At 40.6% G+C, this 18,315-nt stretch overlaps 1 protein-coding gene across 1 annotated transcript in view; it reads left to right on the forward strand.

Moving 5' to 3' along the window:
* The window catches only part of ZNF19 (zinc finger protein 19), a 28,986-nt gene extending 10,947 nt beyond the window's left edge, over positions 1–18,039 (forward strand). Inside the window, 11 exon segments of the mRNA XM_037815720.1 lie at positions 6,428–8,655; positions 8,757–8,821; positions 11,596–11,722; positions 12,272–12,388; positions 16,550–16,698; positions 16,700–16,753; positions 16,755–16,775; positions 16,777–16,899; positions 16,901–17,218; positions 17,221–17,247; positions 17,250–18,039. Coding sequence (XP_037671648.1) covers positions 8,789–8,821; positions 11,596–11,722; positions 12,272–12,388; positions 16,550–16,698; positions 16,700–16,753; positions 16,755–16,775; positions 16,777–16,899; positions 16,901–17,218; positions 17,221–17,247; positions 17,250–17,663 — 1,383 coding nt within the window. The 5' untranslated portion in view covers positions 6,428–8,655; positions 8,757–8,788 and the 3' untranslated portion in view covers positions 17,664–18,039.
* Positions 18,040–18,315: the final 276 nt, after the last annotated feature.

Here is an 18,315-nt window from a genome sequence, read left to right on the forward strand (position 1 = left end):
TGAGGATGTCCAACACATCCGCACCTTCCCCCAGATCCTCGGGGCTGGGGAGGGGGAGACTGTAAATATGTTTTTTATTATCTGCCCAAATTACTCTGGGATGTGTCACTATTTCACTCCAGCCTATACTAACCTACCGTATCTCACTTCCTATTCAAAGTTCCATGCAATTGTGGTGTTTGAACAAATCGACTGTAGAGTTGTACCGTTTAGAAAATTTAGATCCTGTACCAAATAGATATCTCTTCCCTTGGTCTCATATGGAAGTTGAAGTTTTAAAATACAATCAGTTTCAACCTTTACCCTTTGGCCTGGCTTGCCCTGGTCTTAACCAGACCTGCTTCATTCATATCACTAATTGAAGTTTGTATTTCCCATCTTTTTTAAGATTTGGGAACTGGGTTATACCATATTTCTAAAAATAATTTGGAGGCTCTAGAATAGTTTGAATAGCTTACCAGTTATCTGTTTTTTGGGAGTTTGAAAAAAATCTACCTATAACTCCTCCTGGGCCAGGTGCTTTTGTTGAGGGTAGAGGTGGAGGTGAGAAGAAATCTGACCACTCTATCAGTTTCTTTTATGGCATCGATCGGTTACATTGTCTATGTCTTCTTCAGCCAGTGTTGGTAGTTTATAATTTACTATTGGCATTTACAAATTCATTAGCCTAGAATTGTACCCAGGTTTCTAGTCCGGGTGGTTGTGCCACCAGCTGAGGGAGATAATAGAAGGGAGGAGCAATGTGTGGGGTGGATGTTTTAGGTTTAGATCCTAGATAGGATGATTACTACAAGCCAGGACTGGGGTAGAATATGGAAGTCTGTGGAACCAAGAACCTTAGGCCATTGGGAAATGAGACGATTGTCACTGAGGCTGAGTTCCTTCAGGGTGGCACCTATCTCTGAGATGGGGAGAGGGATCCAGGAACAGCTACTGTCCAGGAAGATGGAGATGTGACCTGGGAAGTAGAGACAGCATCAGGCGTGAGTAGGGAAGTAAGAAATAGAAGTATAAAGCAGGGACCAGAAAAAGGTAGAAGAGCAGCAGGCAGTGAGGAGGAGACTCAGCTGCCTTTCTTTCCCCAGAACTGAAGATTTGTTAAGGAATAAGGAAAGTGTTTGGAAAATTTATGGAGGTTCATGCCTGAATGGGACCTAGCATAAAATGGCACATCTTCAAGGAATGGCTGGGGCTCCAGTAGCTCCCACAGTAACCTCACCCTTTTAGTATCAGCAAAAGTTGGGGGCAGAGGAAGTGAGAGTCATAAGAAAAAAATTGGGACTTGAGGTAATCACTGTTGGTTGGGTATTATGGTAAAGTAGGTTGCATGTGGGCACAAACACAGGGTGGCCAACTGAGGTAATTATGAATAAAGATGCTATAAACATTCATTTATAAGTTTGTATGTGTGTGAACATTAGTTTTTATTTCTCTTGGGTAACTACCTAAGAATGTGATTACTAGGTCATCCTGTAAATGTATGTTTAACTTCTAAGAAACTTCCAGACTGTTTTCCAAAGTGCCTGTTTATTGGCAGTGTTGTTCCCCATTCTCTTTAGCACTTGGTTTTGTCAGTTATTTTTTTTCCCCTAGCCATTCTAATAGGTTAGTTTAGTGGTATCTCATTGTGGTTTTAGTTTATATTTCCCTATTGATTAAAGATGTTGCACATCTCTTCATATGCTTATTTGCCATCTGTGTATCATTAGTGAAATATCTGTTAAAATCTTTTCCCATTTTTAAATTGAGTTCTTTGTCTTTATATTGTTGAGCTTTGAGAGTTCTTTATATATTCTGGATACAGGTTCTTTGTCAAAAATGTGGTTTGTAAATAAGTTCTTTTAGTCTATAGATTGTCTTTTTATTATCTTCAGTGTCTTTTACTGAGCAAAAAGTAAAGCCAGTTTGTCATTTTTTCCTTTATGGGTGGATCGTGCTTTTGATGTCTTATCTAAAATTTAGTTGCCTATCCCAAGATCACAAATATTTTCTTCTAGACATTTTATAATTTAGGTTATACTTTTAGGTCTATGATCTTAGTTGATTTTTGTGTAAGAGATCTATATATTTTTGCATATGAAAGTCTGAGTGTTCCGGCACCATTTGTTGAAAGATTATTCTTTCTTCACTGAGTTGGTTTGCACTTTTGTCAAGAATTAGTTGATTATATTTGTATGGATCTATGTCTGAACCCTCAATTCTGTTTCATTGATCTATGTGTCTATCCTTTCATCTATACTATACTATGTAATACTATACATATAAAGTCTTGAAATTGGGTAGTGTGAATCTTCCAATGTTGTTCTTACTTTTTCAAAAATTTTTGGGCTATTCTAATTCCTTTCCCTTCCATATAAATTTTAGAATCAGCTTGTTTATTTCTATTTAAAAATCTTGCTGGGATTTTGATTGGGATTGCATTGAATATTTAGATAAATTTGAGGAGAATTGCCATCCTAATATTAAGTTTTCCGGTCAATAGCACAGTATATTTTTACATTTATGAGGCCTTGTGTCATGATTTTGTAGTTTTCAGCATACATATTTTGCACATATTATTAGGTTTGCACTTAAGTATTTTATGTTTTTGTGCTATTGTAAATGGTACTGATTTTTTAAATTTAAATTTCTGATTGTATTGTTGGAAATTGAACTATCCAACACTTGACTTTTATTCTGTGACCTTGCTAAATTTGTTATTAGTTATAGGGGATTTTTTTTGTTAGATTCTTTGGGATTTTCTATGTAGACATGTCCTCTACAAATAGTAGCAGTTTTATGTTTTCCCTTCCTATCTGTATGCCTTTTATTTCTTTTTCTGGCCCTCTTGCACTTTAGGATGGCCAGCATGATGTTAAATATGAGTGGGAAGAGCAGACATACCTGCCTTGCTCCTAATCTTAGAGGGAAAGTGTTTTGTCTTTCACCATTAAATAAGTTTTCAGCTGTGAGGAGATAAGTCACATCAAAACCTATGTCACTCTAGCTACTGCAATAAAACATTTGATTTAACTGTATGTTTCCTGCAGCCAAGGCAAAAATGACTTTGTGCATGAAATTTAAGTTCCACTGTAACTTCAACTCATTTGTGGCTAGGCTTTTCAGAGAACTGGGAGAGAAAAGGTTGTTATTTTCCCCACACATTTTCAAGTTAGGAACAACAGTAAAAATATCATGACTTGAACTATATCCTGAGCCCCATGGTGAGTGTTGAGGATCAAAGATTAATAAGACTGGTTTCCTGCCCCTCCATTACTCGTAGCCAAAGTTAAAGATACTCAGTGTAGAATTAGAGAGGGAGGGCTGGGTGTTTAGGCTATAAGGTAACCAGAAGGAGAGAAGGTGGCTCCCAGTGGAATCTGAGGAGTAACCAAGCCTTGAAAGTAATTATGTCTGACAAAAGAGATGGTGACAGGCATAAGTATATGTTTCCTTCGAGTTTGTGCAATGGCTGGGGAAACATAGACTAGCACTAATTAGCTATTATTAGTGAGCTCATATTAGTTATTATTATTTACAAGTCTGATAGGGAGATTGTCTAGTGGGGAAATTAAATCGCTAACCATTTGAGCAAAAAGAGAATTTAAGGATGCCTAGACTTCTCCCCATTCAAAATTTCCTGAGGACATTAGATTAGGGTCTTGGTCAGGGAAAACCAGATGACATAATCCTAGGAGTTTATTTTCAAATACCAAGAAACGACAGTGTAACACTCTGATTCATGTGACTACACAGGAGATAGGCAAACGCTGTAACTTCTAACTCTCCCCAAGGGTCAATAATTCACTGTTATGATAATCTAGGAACAATTACTAAGGTGTTTGAAGAAAAAAAACTTGCATAAAATCTAACTATTTTGGAGCACAGGGCTCCTAAGCCTTATTAGGAGGAATCCTATAATGCTCACTATGGCCAGGATTGAAGGGTGGTGCAGTATGCAGTTTCTCTATTTGGAGTGGCCATTCACCAGAGATAATTGGAGGGAAAAAAAAGGTCTCCTCATTGGGAAGTTTGAGTTTGTGCAGATTAAAAGTACAACATCCCCTTCTCCCCAGTGACCCCCTGCCCCCAAATCAAGCTCTCCCCAAATCTTGAATAAATAAGGATTCCCATAATTCTGAAGACTATAATAATATTATCAATAATAAAAACACCTTTGAGGAAATATAAATACCAAATTACAGATTGAAAGCCTTGTAAGTAGTTTCAGAGGAGATTTGTCATTTGTTTAATTAGAGTTTTCTGTCCAGCCCCTTTTGGTATCTTTTATAATTCGTTTATCCTTGGATCATTGCTCTTCCTTCTCTACATGCTCTCCTTGGGACAGCTCCTTGACTGCCATATTCTTACCCATTGTCTATTCAGCATTGACTATAAAATTTGTATTTTCTGCCAGCCCTTAAGACTGGTATTTTTCGGCTACCTGTGGTGGTTAACTCCCATCCTTTCCTGACTAGGGAAGTTCCTCCTTGGATTTTCTTAATCTTGCACTTATCAGAGTTGTCATTTTATAGTTATTTGTGAGAGTCTTGGTTAATGTGTATCTACCCCACTAGACCAAAAGCTCTATGGGCAAGGATCATACCCTTTTCCTGCTCCACTGTATTGCTGTACCAAGTATGGTATGAGGTATGTGCACAATAAATATTTGCTGAAGAAAGCATAAATATATAATCTCGACATGGGATATAAAAGAAAGGGAAAACAGTGATGGTGGAATGTGTAATAAGGAAGTCTAACCTAGTCTGTAGAGATGGGGGGACTTCCACGAGGAAGTGACCTTTAGGTTAAGATCTGAAGGATGAATAGGACACATCTATTCAGATGTCTGACAAGCATCAACAACTCAATATTGTCCCAAAAGACCACATATATTCTGATTCTATTTATATTAAATGTCCAGAATAGGTAAATTGATACAGACAGGAGGTAGATGACTGGTTGGGTAAGGCTGGGGGAGGGGGGGTGGAGCATTGGGAGATGTATTAATTTTCTATTGCTGCTGTAACAAATTACCATAAGCAGTGGCTTAAAACAACAAAAATTTATTGTCTCACAGTTCTGGAGGTAAGAAGTCCAAAATAGTTCCCATTGGGCTAAAATCAAGATGTCAGCTGGGCTTTGTTTCTGCTGAATGATCTAGGGGAAAATCCATTCTGTTGCCTTTGCCAACTTCCAGAGGCTGCCCCCTTTCCTTGTCTCATGCCTTCTCCTTCCGTCTTCAGAGCAGCAACGTTAGGCCAAGTCCTTCTCACCCTGGCATCTCTCTGGTTCTGTCTTCCATTTTTAAGGACTCTTAACGATTACAAGGGACTCACCTGGATAATCCAGGATAATCTCCCTATTTTAAGGTCATCTGATTAACAACCTTAATTCCATCTTCTTTGCCATATAACCTAACATACTAAAAAATTATGGAGATTAGGACGTTGTCATGTTTGAGGGAGGCATTACTGTGTCTACCACAGGGAAAATTGGCAGTGGCTGCAGTGGGTATGGAGTTTCTTAGGGGGATGTTGAAAATGTTCTAAAATTGATTGTAATGAAAATTAATTTTGGTCATTGTTACACAACTCTGAGAATATATTAAAAACCATTAAATGGGTGAATTGTATGTGAATTACATCTTAACAAAGTGGATATTATACACATACAACAGTTTTTGGTTATCATGTATGTAGTGGGTGTGTATAGGGATATATAATACATTATCATTTTATATATATAGTTACGTATATTCAGTATTTCTAACACCAAATTCTGAAATCTTCCTGCTTGAAACCAGCTTCCTGAATTCTTGATCTCAGTTAATGGCAGCTTCATCCATCAGGCCATTCAAACTTGATGGCTATCATAGATTATTCCCGCTTCCTCATGTCTCTTATTCAATCATTTACCATGTCCACTAGTTTCACTTCCTAAATTGTTCTTTAATGTATCCCTTTTCAGCCCTGGTCTGGTGACTGGATCTTTACCTCTCAGGGGACAGCTTTTTTTTTTTTTTGTCCATTTAACTCTTTGGTAATTTGTGGATCCCTTCTCAGAAAAACGTTTTAAAGTACATAAAATAAAATACACTGGGTGACAAAGGAAACCAACTACACTAAAAGCTAAAATAGTTTAAAAATAAATTTGTGGTGCAGTAATATATTTGCTTCTCTGTCAACGTGATGAAATGAAATGACAAGATTTAAAAGTGGGTCTAGTAACAACGATGGTAATTTCAAACTACTAATGAGAATTGCCCCTATTTTGAGATATCTGCATCAACTGCAATGTGTTATGAAAATATCTGTGACTTCTATTGGCAACAAAGTTGCAGGTACTGCTGACACTACTGTGGTTAGTTGCCAAGACATTATAGAAGAATGCTAAATTTCTGTTGGAGATTAGGGAAACAACGAAGTATTTATTAATCCTCTTCAAGGCCTCTGAGGATCCCAGGTTAAGAAGTCCCGCCCCAGGGAGTGGAGCTGGAGAACCACTGAGAAGAGCGCTCGGGCATTCCTAGAGAGGAAAACGCGAGGCTCGACTGACGCGACCCGACTGGTGACGCAACTTCCGGTCGCGCCGCACTTTCTACCTTTCCTGGGTTGGAGTGTTCGTGTTGTGTCAGCAGGGAAGGTCCTGCTGTGACGTGCTCTTCACCCCTAGAGAAGGCTGTTGACTTCGGCCCTTGGTTGCCGCGGGGAGCCCGGGGTTAGGGAGTCATGGCGGCGCCCGAAGTCCGTCCCGCCCTTCGGGTGCGCTCGTTACCCCCAGACTGTGGCGGCCGCTTTGGGAAGTGGAGACTGAATAGGGGCTGCGTGGTGGAAGGAATCTCCGTGCGGCCGACACAGCCACTCTGATCGGCAGCTGCTTATTGGGCGGCTAAATGGCGGTTCTAGGTTCTAGGAGAAGCCGCCGTGAATAACAAGCGGCGTGGGCCCCGTCCTCAGAGCTTCAGCCTGATGGGAAAGTTACATATTAATCAGATCCGAACCTTTCACTCCAGCTGCTGGTAACCCTGTAGCTGCTGCCAATTGCTTTTGGGTGAAAGCCACTTCCTTAAGGCCCTGCGTGGTTCTGGTCTCTTGCACCTTCTTCAGCCTCATCTTGCAGCACCCTCCCCTTGACTTTGCTACAGCCTTCTTGGCTCTTCACTTCTAGAACGTGCTTTTGCACGCGCTGTTACTTTTTTAAAGATTTCCCATCTAACCTAGTTTTTGTTCTTAAGCCTTCCCTGACTAGGATATAGTCACCCTCACCCCCATCCCAACATTTAACAGAGTTGTGATCTTGAAATTATTTGTGAGACTTTTTGATTAATATATATGTCTGTTAGATTAGACGAAGCTCCGGAAGGGAAAGGATCACCTTTTTCTTTCTCTCCACTATGTCCTGTATATCACACATGGCCTGACATGAAATATGTATGTGATAAATGGTTGTTGAATGAAGAAAGCACAAGTCAATGTATAATCTCATACTAGGGTGAATATAGTGCAGGAAATGAATACAGTGCTAGTGGAGTGTGTAAGAGGGGAACCTGACCTGGTCTGTAGAGACAGGTTGAGATCTGAAGGATGAGTTGGCATTACCTGGGTGAAGAGGGGGTCAGGTTTTTGGGGAGTATTGCAGGCAGAATAATAATAGGTATAAAAGTTCTGAGGTTGAAGAAGAGTGGTCAGGGGATAACAGCAGGTAAAAAGGTCCTGGTTTAGCATTTTAGAGAGAAAAAGAAGACCAGTGTGACTGAACTAAAAAAGGAGGAAGATAACACAAGATGAGGCTAACAGGAAACTGCATCATGTAGTGAGACTCTTTGGGGAAGATGCTGGTTCTTTGGTAGAATAAGACTGTGTAACAAATATACAAAATGTTTGTGGGGAGTGATGTACTTAAAGTAATAACCAAGACATTTTAGCATGTTGAATTTGCCTTTCTGGGTCCTTTGCTAATCAGTTTCTGGTTATCACTGGGTCCTAGAATGGGTCAATGAACAAAAATGATGCCTGCCCCAAGTCAAAGGAAAGGGAGATTTACCCAGATATTCTTTTAGTAAGTTTTCTTGGGTACTCTTATCTACTTTTCTATATTAAGTTTAGAATCAGTTTATAAGATTTCAAAAGAAATCTTGTTGGGATTATGATTGGAAGCAGGATAGCAGTAGTTATTAAAAACATGGTTTTGGAGTCCGGCAGGTCTGGTTTGGGATCCACCAGTTGTATGACCTTGGTAGAACAAACTACTCTTATAGCCTTATTTTTCTCATCTAGGAAAGAGAAAAGGTTCAGAGGATTGTTGTGGGGACTGAGTGCAAGGATATGTATTTTTTTAATCCAAAACCACGCTATTCCTTTCTATTTCTTTAACCATTTATGTTTGTCAGTAAAATTTATTTTTTTAAATAAAGGTCTAGGATTCTTCTCAAGTGTTGCATAGAGTTTTTGGTGTCTTCTGCTTTTTGTTTAGCTCTTCATGTACTTGGCTCCCCATTCCCCTCTCCACCATTACCTGGGAAAGACAGAATTGCTTGATGTTTGTGAGTTCAGGCTTTGGTGACATACAACAAGTTATTTATCCTTTCAGAATCTGTTTCCTCAGAATTACAAACCTCAAGGTGTGGTGTTGATTAAACAGGAAATATAAACCACTTAAACCAGTGGGCATTTAGTAAGTGACTTCTGCTGCAGTTATGGGCAGGTTTGTTGTTTTAAAGGAAAGCCTTTGACTGGGCTGGGCTCACTCTGGGTTCACTTTGCTTCTTCCCTCAGCCCCTGCCCTTCCCTGAGAGGGAGCCCAGGTGATGGCAGCCATGCCCCTCACAGCCCGGCACCAGGTGAGTTGTGGGCCCCTCAGGTCAGCCTCAGAGAGATGTGAGTTAAAGGAATGGGGAATGATTGTGGCCAGTCTTAGAGCCAGAACAGTAGGAAAACCTTCGTTGATTCCCTGCATTGGGACTGGATGTGGGGAAAGAGACTGATGGGGAGGGCTGAGCCCTTTTAGGGACCCTGAAGCGCTGGATGGAGACAGGAGAGAGTGAACTGGGAAGAAGTCTAGTCTCCCATGCTCAGAGGATTCTGCTGAGCCAGAGAGTTCCCAGGTTCAGAAGCTCCCCCAGCAGAGAGGGATCTGTGAGCATGAGTGACTCAGGCTGGTGCTGTCAGTTATTCCGGTTATGCAAGGGAGAGTTCAGGATCAGCAGGGTCACCAGGTTTTTGGGGATCAGGGATGTAGAGGCAGAGGGGAGAGCAGGAAGAAGACAAGAAAGAGGAGCCTTATACCACTCTTCCTTCAAAACAAAGAAGTTTGGGCTTCAGAATCCGGGGAAGAACGTTATCCTTCTTAAGGTCAGTAATGCTGCTAAGGGAGGCAGTGGGCTGTGATAGGAAAATCTATACCTGAGCAAATCACTTAACTTCTGTACTTTAATTGACTTCATTTGCAAAGTGAAAATAAGTACCTTGTATTTTGTGGGCAGGGAAATCAATTTCTTGTATAGTATTTCACTTTTTGAGACTGAAGAATTGCTGAGTGTTGCTTTACTGCTTCCTTCTTAGGACTTTTCTATCAAATCTTTACATCTGTGAACCATATGGATAAGAGCCAATTCCAGATTCCCCACATTTGTCAGGTCTTCTGATCAAGTTACTGGTATCACTCTAGGGCAATAATGATCCCTTAGTTTCCAGGTTGCTTAGTCATTGTTGATTCTATACTCCTTTGCTACCACTTTCAGAGAGTCACCAGTCCTATTGTCTCTTCTGGCTATCTCCTCCACTCCTGTCTTTTCTGGTAGCTTCATTTAGGCTCTGTCATTCCTTCCCTGGGATTTTATTTGCAGAGCTTCCCAGCTCATTTCTCCGTACAGTCTTGTACCTTCCCATCACCTTCTACTTGTCACCTGACACAGCTCAGTTCCCTGAGTTTGGATTTGTCCTCTAGCCCAGGGTTCTCAAACTTGATTGAGCATCAGAATTACCTGAAGGGCTTGTTAAAGCACAGATTGTTCTGTAGTGGGGCCTGGGAATTTGCCTTTCTAACCAGTTGCTAGGTGATGCTGCTGTTGTGTGTGGTCTGGAGACCACACTTTGAGAACCACATTCTAGTTAGTGGTGAATCATTCAAGAATCGACTCAGGTTATTTTAAGTACATTATTGTACATGCTAGACAGAGGAAGGACTCAGTGCAGGATAAGGCTAGAATTGGAGTTGTTGAAGAGTCCACTGTGAGCTAGTGGGGAAGAAGGGTCAGATTCTAAAAATATTTAGGAGATACAACTGGCAGGATTTGATTCTGGCTGCTTATCAGAAGTGAGCCACAACTGGGATGATATAGTTTAGAATGATGTTATGGATTTGAATCATGTCCCCTGCAAAGACATGTTGAAGCCCCTAACCCCCAGTCCTGTGAATGTGAACCCATTTTGTAAACAGGATCTTTGCTTTGAAGATCTTATAGTTAAGATGAGGCCCAAACTGAATCAGGGTAAGCCTTAGTCCAATATGACTGAAGTCCTTATAAGCAGAGGAAATTTGGACACAGGAGTAAGAGACAGGAGGACAGATGGTCATGTGATGGAGGTAGAGATTGAGTTATGAATTGCTGGCAAGTCACCACCAGAAACTCTACAGACTTTAGAGAAAGTGTATCCTGCTGACCCTTTGGTTTTTAGAATTCTAGCCTCCAAAACTGTTGAGGTCATAAATTCCTGTTGTTCAAGCCAACCAGCCTGTAGTATTTGTTATAGCAGTCCTGGCAAACTATAATAAATGAATCTCAGGTTTTCAGAATAGGTGACTAGGCTGAAATTGGTGCTATTAACTGAGATAGGGGAAAAAATTGTCACTCACCCTGTCATTCAGTTTATGTGAATTAGAAAGGGAGCCAGCTTGGAGGGGAGATGAGTTTTATTTTGGATGGTGGCTCAGATAAGTTGGGTCACCCAGGGAATCTGATGCAGGGCAAGGGCTAGTGGAAGGTGGAAATCTGCTGAATCAATTGAGGCATTGGGAGATGGGGGGATATTCACTGCTCAGTCAGGTAACCAAGGTGGATACCAAAGTCTGAGGAGTTAATAGAGGTCTAAACCAGATGCTGGAGCTTTCTGCAGAGGTAGAGTTGGGGCTAGCAGAGAGGGAGAAAGGGTGGTTGTTGAGGGTTGGCAGAAACTGTTACAGGTTGTCTTGGAGGTATAAGGAGAAGCAGGTACTACTTGTAAGTGGATGTCTGGACAGATTGAAGCTAATTATCCATTTGGAGGTGCCACAATGTAGGACTAAAAGAACATTTACAAAATCAAAGAGATTTTGCTCTAGGAAAATGTGGTCATGGGAGACTTTTTTTTCCAGGTTTTTCAAAATGTTATATCATGTTTTATAACAGTAAATCTTGTGTCCTAATGGAAGCTCTTCTGGTAGTGAGAGAAGTTCCATATTTCTGGTTGTAGAAATAGTCATTCAGTGGTGCCAATATCCAGGAACTTTCACCTTTTCTCATTACCCATTCCTTATGGGACCCCTCCCTCAGGCCCTCCTACTGTCCCCTCTGCCCCACACTCTGGCCCTGAGCCAGGGACTTGGCTCTGGGGCAGCAGGAACATGTTGTTTTAGGAGATGTTGACCTTTGAGGATGTGGCTGTGTACTTCACCTGGACAGAATGGATTGGCCTTGCTCCTGCACAGAGGGCCCTGTACAGAAATGTGATGCTGGAGAATTATGGGAACTTGACTTCTTTGGGTAAGGCCACTTTTATCCTGGGACTCGGATCTATAATTTCCTGTTTTCTTCCTCCTTTTGTTCTTAAAGGCTGGGGTGTGGTGGAAAGAGGGAGAGGTTGTCTCTGGTATCCACTGATTGGCGGCTCCAGGGCTGAGGCTAAATTGACTAATCTCTGAGGTTTCCGAGTAGGGAGAGGTCTTGGGTCATTTTGTTCTCAATGTAGGGAATTGCTGTTCACTGGTAAGAGCACTTCTGTCCTCCAAGGGGCTCTGCTCGGTTAGCAATAAGTCCTTCTGTTGTCAGAGCTATGATCTCTTCTTGCTGCCCTCCCCATTGTCTCAGGAAGGGTGTGACCCCTTCTCTGTGTTTGCACATCTTGCAGGATCTCACTAACGGTTAAGTGGTTTTTTAAGAAGAGGTCATAAATGCTGTTTTCTCTTAATCAAAATCCCTTCCCCAGTCCTGAGCCTTCCTTTATGGTTCTTTGGGTATTTTATGGCTCTTCGGGTATTCCTTATTTTGACAGCAGACATGGCCAATGGGTGCTATTTTCTTCCCCTTTCTCAGGATACTCAATTCCCAAACCTGTCCTCCTGATCTCATTTCTGGAAGGAGGGGATTTGCCTTGGGGCCTGGAGGCACAGGATGATCCACCTGCACAGAGGACCAAAGATGTCTGTAAAGGTAAGCGAGGTAGGTTTAGAACTGGCACACATAAAGCTTTGCAGAACAGTGTGTTTCAGAATGACCCACGTTGGTTAGGATTTAAATAATATATTGTATTTCTGTTAATGGGTAAAATTTGAATCCTTTCCCACAAATCTTAATTCTTGATGACATGTTACTGCTTAGTACATCTCATATACAATTCTGGAATCCATTACTGCTTTCTCAGTCTCAACATTGTCTACTTTAGTGGCTCTCCTTCCTTGGACAGGGTGGATTTATTCAGGAGCAGTTTTTTAAGCACTTAGCATATTCCAGGCTTTATATAAGAAGCTCTGGAGGGTGCAGGTTATAGAGACATATGTAAAGAACCAAAAAAATAAATAAATAAATGAGAGATAGAGTTAGATAGATAGATAGAAAGATAGATAAAGAGAGAAAGAAAGAAAGAAAGAAAAGTTTTAAGTGTTCTCCTTGGTATATAAGCATTGTGTGAAGAGTTTTGTGGTTTAATGTGCAGAAGCATCACGTGGGGAGTATATTTAAAAATGTATATTTCTGGATCCTACCTGCAAGCATTCTTCTGTCTTTTCTAGTAAGCACTACAAGAACACAAAGCGTAGGACCAATAAAGGCCCTAAGCGGGACTTTCTGTTCTCTATTTTCTAGAATCTAGAACCCTTCAGCCCCCTTAGCCTATGGTGTAGATCGAATATGGTTGATGCATCTTATCCTCCCTGCCTCATGTGGAAAATCTAGAACATAGAGCTTGTGGTGGACCTGAAGGGCTCTGTCCTGGAAAACTTGTGGCATGGGAACAGAAAACAAGAGGGCAGGCAAGACAACATGGGGCAGGAGCAGTGACCCTTACCACAGCAACCTTCCCACTAGTGACAGGCCTCTAATTGCTGTGCCTTAGAAATGTTAACTCAACATAGTGTGTTGTGTTTCATTAGGCTGAGGGGAAATTGAAGGCCATAAAATATTGCTGCACTGTTATTTTATATCAGGTATTAACTTTCCAGTGCATAAATTTTGTCGGGGGTAGAGAGGTAATACAAGAATGAAATGTGAAGAAGAGTTTGGAGGGAGAACGTGACCAGATCTTAGCAAAGCTGAGCCATAAAAGGGGAGAAGTGAGTCAGATAATACTGGGAAGTAATAATAGGAAGAGCTTTTTGGATTTCATACCAATCTCAGATCTGAGCATGCAGTCTGAGGTTCCTTTAGAATAAGTAAGTGGATAGCTCTAGAAGCAGGCCGTTGAGGAAGTGCAGGGTTTAGAATCTGAGATAAATGTTAGGTTTGCAAGTAGGGCTGTAAGTGTCCTCAACCAGAGTTTTAGTTGAAACCACCTCAGAGAGATAAAAGAAAAACTGAATCTCAGATATTAAGAGATGGTTCATTTTAATGAGGGGGGGTGGTGGTGCGAGAAAGTACGTAGTGAAATGTTCAGAGGGCCACCAACAGTGAGCAGTGGTGTGGATGCCAAGGGTAGGAGTTTCAGTTTTGATGGTTTGCAGAGAGGGAGTAAATGGGAGATGACAAAGTTAAGGCAGATAGTACTTTATCAACATTTGATAAGGTTAGGAATGAAAGAAAATAGAGGAAATGGTAGCTTTTTTTAAAATAATGTGCCATTTGTAATAAACGTTATGAAGTTACATATGATAAATATAACAAATGGAGTCCGATTGAGTGTATATGAATAAATAAAATCTAGGGAAGCCCTGTGTCCAGTAAATGTCATGCCTAACCACCTTCTTAAAAGGAAAAAGGAATTTACAGTAGCCAATCAAATCATTTTAAGTTTTCACATTACCCTATATAACCTTCCTCTGTTCTTTGTCCTGTGGCAGCTCCTTTCCATGTGTGGATTGGAAGCTGTCCTGATTATTAACTACTCAAATAAACTCACCTAAATAATATCTTGTCTTCTATTTTCTTCTAACACATACAACATTTCATCATGTGCGCTGATGGCCTCCTAATTTTAAAATCCTGGTTCTATCATGATGCAATCAGTATTTGGTTTGTTTAAGTATTTTAGTATTTATCTAATACCCAAGTTTTGCTTTTGTTTTGTTTGTTTGTTTGGGGTTAATTGATAGGAAAAGAACATGCAAAGGGACAGTGGAGTGTGATGCACTTGAATCTGTAGTTTGGGTCTCAGGAGGTGAAAAGCTTGTTAAAGCATCCCTTGGGTTTCCATTTTGGATCTCCCTGGAATTCTGAACAGTAACATGAATTTTGGAAAGATGAAAAAAAAATCAAAAAGAAACTTTGAGGAAAAATGTTTTAGGTGTCTCCCAGGATCAGATGTAATTGTACAAAATGCATGGTCAATTTGCTTATTAGAAGCTGGTTTATGTTTGCACGTGTATTGGGAATTCCCATTAGTGTACTGATTAATTCAATGTACTAAAACAGCCAAAGGATCTCTCATTGGTGCCTTATTTTGATAAGGTTAGGAATGATAGAAAATAAAGGAAATGGTAGCATTTTTCAAACTTTTTTTGGTAGTTGTGACTGTCAGTACGCATTATATTTTGAATCAAAACATTCGTATATAAAAACTAAAACCAGAGTATCAGGATACAAAATTTACCCCTTACCATTGCTATGTGTATGAATATTTTCTCTTCTAGTCGATTCCAGTGTGGTTTGGTGTATTTCATTTTTAAAAGTTGCTTTGGTAGTGACACACTAAATCAATTTCATAACTAATGTCTAGGCAGTTTGAAAACACTAAAAAACAATGGGATATGAAGAGATGATCATGAAGCTCAATTGGGTTAGAGGAATCTAGGGAAGAAGGATGAAGATGAAGAAAAGATAACGCTAATAGAGTATGTCAGAGGACGTGGGAGATCGCATCAGGGATGATATGGGAGGTGTGGGACTTGAGAGGGCAGTTTGGGATGGAAGGATGTGATGGTAGAAAGGAATGAATTTAAGGGCACTTCAGCTGGGCAGCTTTGGTTTCTTTCAGCAAGCAGATGGCAATAATGACTGGAGAATTAGGAAGGTGGGCGATGGGAGAGTATGGGCAGCAGGGAAGAATAAGAGATTGTTTGATCATTGATTCCCTCAGGCCTGATTTTATGAGACTGAGCAGTCCGAGAGTAGCAAAAAGGAAGAGCTGTGTGAAAACAGGCCACCAGTTCCTCAGTTGTCTTGGTCACTCTTTTCCAGACTGTTCTTTACCCTGTTTATGCCAGTCCCGTATCTCTCCCTCCCCACACTCACCTCTGAGGCGTCCTCACTTCTTTATCCCATGGTCATAGAGTGAGCTCTTAAACATACTTAAAATATCCAATGTTTTGGAAACACAATTTGCCGTTTACAGGCTGCTGTTGTTTGTTTTTCTTTTTTGCTAATATGAGATGGAAATACTCTGTAGCCTTGGTGTTGTCTAAGTAAACTGTGTTCTTCTCTTTCCAGATAGGGAGAGATTACTAGGTCAAAAGTTTCTCCACAAATTTGAGGGTTCATACTTTTTTGAGATTTCTGATGACAAGACATAGGAATTGTCAGTGGTTTTAGGGTATGTTCACTCATCTCCTTTATCCCATCTGTGAACCTGTAGCTAAGAGCCTCTGAAGTAGGTGATCTTTATAGCATATTTGGAGTGATGTCCTCTGAGATACCCTCTGTAATTCTCTTGTCTTTATGCCTTGCCACAGCCTAGAGCCCTTCATGTCAGTGTCTCCAGTCTTTTGGGACATCTGTAGGGTATAAGTTGTTTTTTTTAAAAACCTTTTGCTTTCTGAGTCTCTTGAATCTTGTCAACTTCAACATCACTACTTGCTCTTAAAGCCGATGCCTTCTTTTTTGTACACTTTATAGGCGTATAAGTACCATGAAGTCAAAAGATACCAGGACATGCTAGGAAAGGTCATTCAAATAGTGTCTGGGAAAGCTTAGGAAACAATCTGATAGGATGTGTACACTGGAAAGTGTACTGTCAAAACCTGCTTTCCTTTTCCACCTCAACCATTTTCTGCATGTGTGATATTTGGCCCTCTCATTTTAACAGCTTTATATTTCTGGCAGGTTGATGTGGAAGTTGAAATCATAATCCTTAAAAGCTCTATAAATTTTTTTTTTAATAACTTGTAAATCTCTGTTTCCATATAGTACTAAGGTGGCATTTGTGTTTTCTGCTTCTTACGTCAGATGCTGAGACCAGCATTGGCATTGAGGCCACATCAACACAGGGAATTTCTGAAGAAAGAGACATGATGATGATATGTGAGCTGCAAAAAAGTGTTCCTCAGAGAACCGACTTTCCCAAACAATGTGAACTTGAGAAGCACTGGAAAATCCCCCACAGTGAAAAATGTTAGAGGAAAGGATGAGAGAATCCATTTAGCAAGGAAATCCTCTCAGATGTGAGGAGTGCGGGAAAATGCTTCAGCTATTTTTCTAACTATGTCAGACACCAGAGAATCCACACTGGGGAGAAACCCTTTGAGTGTAATGAGTGTGGAAGAGCCTTTAATGTTAGTTCTTCATTACTTCGGCATTCAGAAAATCCACACTGGAGAGAAGTCCTATCAGTGTGAGGAGTGTGGGAAAGCCTTTAATGATAATGCAAATCTGATCAGGCATCAGAGAATCCACAGTGGGGAAAGACCCCATCACTGTCAGGATTGTGGAAATGATTTCACAAGTAGTTCTGAGTTTGTTATACATCAGAGAATCCATACAGGGGAGAAGCCTTATGAGTGTAATGAGTGTGGAAAAGCTTTTTTTGGCAATTCATCACTAATTCGGCATCAGAAAATTCAACACTGGAGAGAAAACCATATTGAGTGTAGCGAATGTGGCAAAAGCTTCAGAAGGGACTTTCCCATCTTAGCCAACATTCAGCGTATTTCACACAAGGGAAAAGCCTTTTTCTTGTAAAGTATGTGGGCAAGCCTTCAGTTTTCATACGAAACTAATCCGGCATCAGAGAATCCACAGTGAGGAGAAACCTTTTGAGTGTGTAGATTGTGGAATAGCCTTCAGTGCTAAGGAACAATTAAAAAGGCATCTAAGAATTCATATTCAAGAGTCTTCCTATGTATGTAATGAATGTGGAAAAGTGCTCAGTAGTGAAAGAAATCTTCTTCGGCACCAGAGAATTCATACTGGAGGGAAACCTTGTGAGTGTAGTGAGTATGAAAAAACCTCTAGGATTTCTTCCCAGTTAGGTCACCATGAACATGTCCACCCAGCAGAGAAGCTTGTGTTGGACGTTGGTCATTTTGTCCTCCCAGAATTTTTTACCCCCTTTTTCTGGTAATAGTACACTAAATGCCCTTTTCATCCTTCACTCAAGAGTGGAAGGTGTGGCACTGGCCTGGATCAGCTACGGTTCCTCTTTTCAAGCCACAGTTATTGGTTCATATGTCAGTAGGTGACCCAGGATGGTTCAGTTCAAAGTCCTAGGACTTGGCAGTAGCTAGTAGGAAGAACTACTATTTTGGACTCAAAGGTGGAGGAACTCCTTGGGTTCTGGAGGCTGAGAATAAAGTCAAGAGAGTAGTTATATCAAAGTTGGAGACCAATCAAATCATGAGTTATTGTTTGAACATTAAACCATATCTGAAGCAAGAGTTGTATCTGGGTTTTTGAATTCCAGGAACAAATAAATTCCACTTTTCTTTTGTTTTGCTTAAGCAAGTTTGAGTTGAGTTTCTTTTCTTGGACAGAATCTTACACTGCACATTATCAGTGTAACAATAATTTCAGAAGTCTTCAGGGATAACAAACCTGATGATGGAGAAGAGTTTTATGTGTGATGTGTAGGAAAGTCATTAGCTTTACTCCTGAAGTCCCCCATAGGGACAGACCCTGTGTTTGTAATGAGAATGGGAAACTCTTCCATATAACACTTGAGAGCCCACGTTACATCAGGATGACACCAGTGGATAGAAGTTCTAACAGTTCAGGCT

Source organism: Choloepus didactylus, chromosome 22 (assembly GCF_015220235.1).
Source record: "Choloepus didactylus isolate mChoDid1 chromosome 22, mChoDid1.pri, whole genome shotgun sequence".
In the NCBI taxonomy this organism is placed as follows: domain Eukaryota; kingdom Metazoa; phylum Chordata; class Mammalia; order Pilosa; family Megalonychidae; genus Choloepus; species Choloepus didactylus.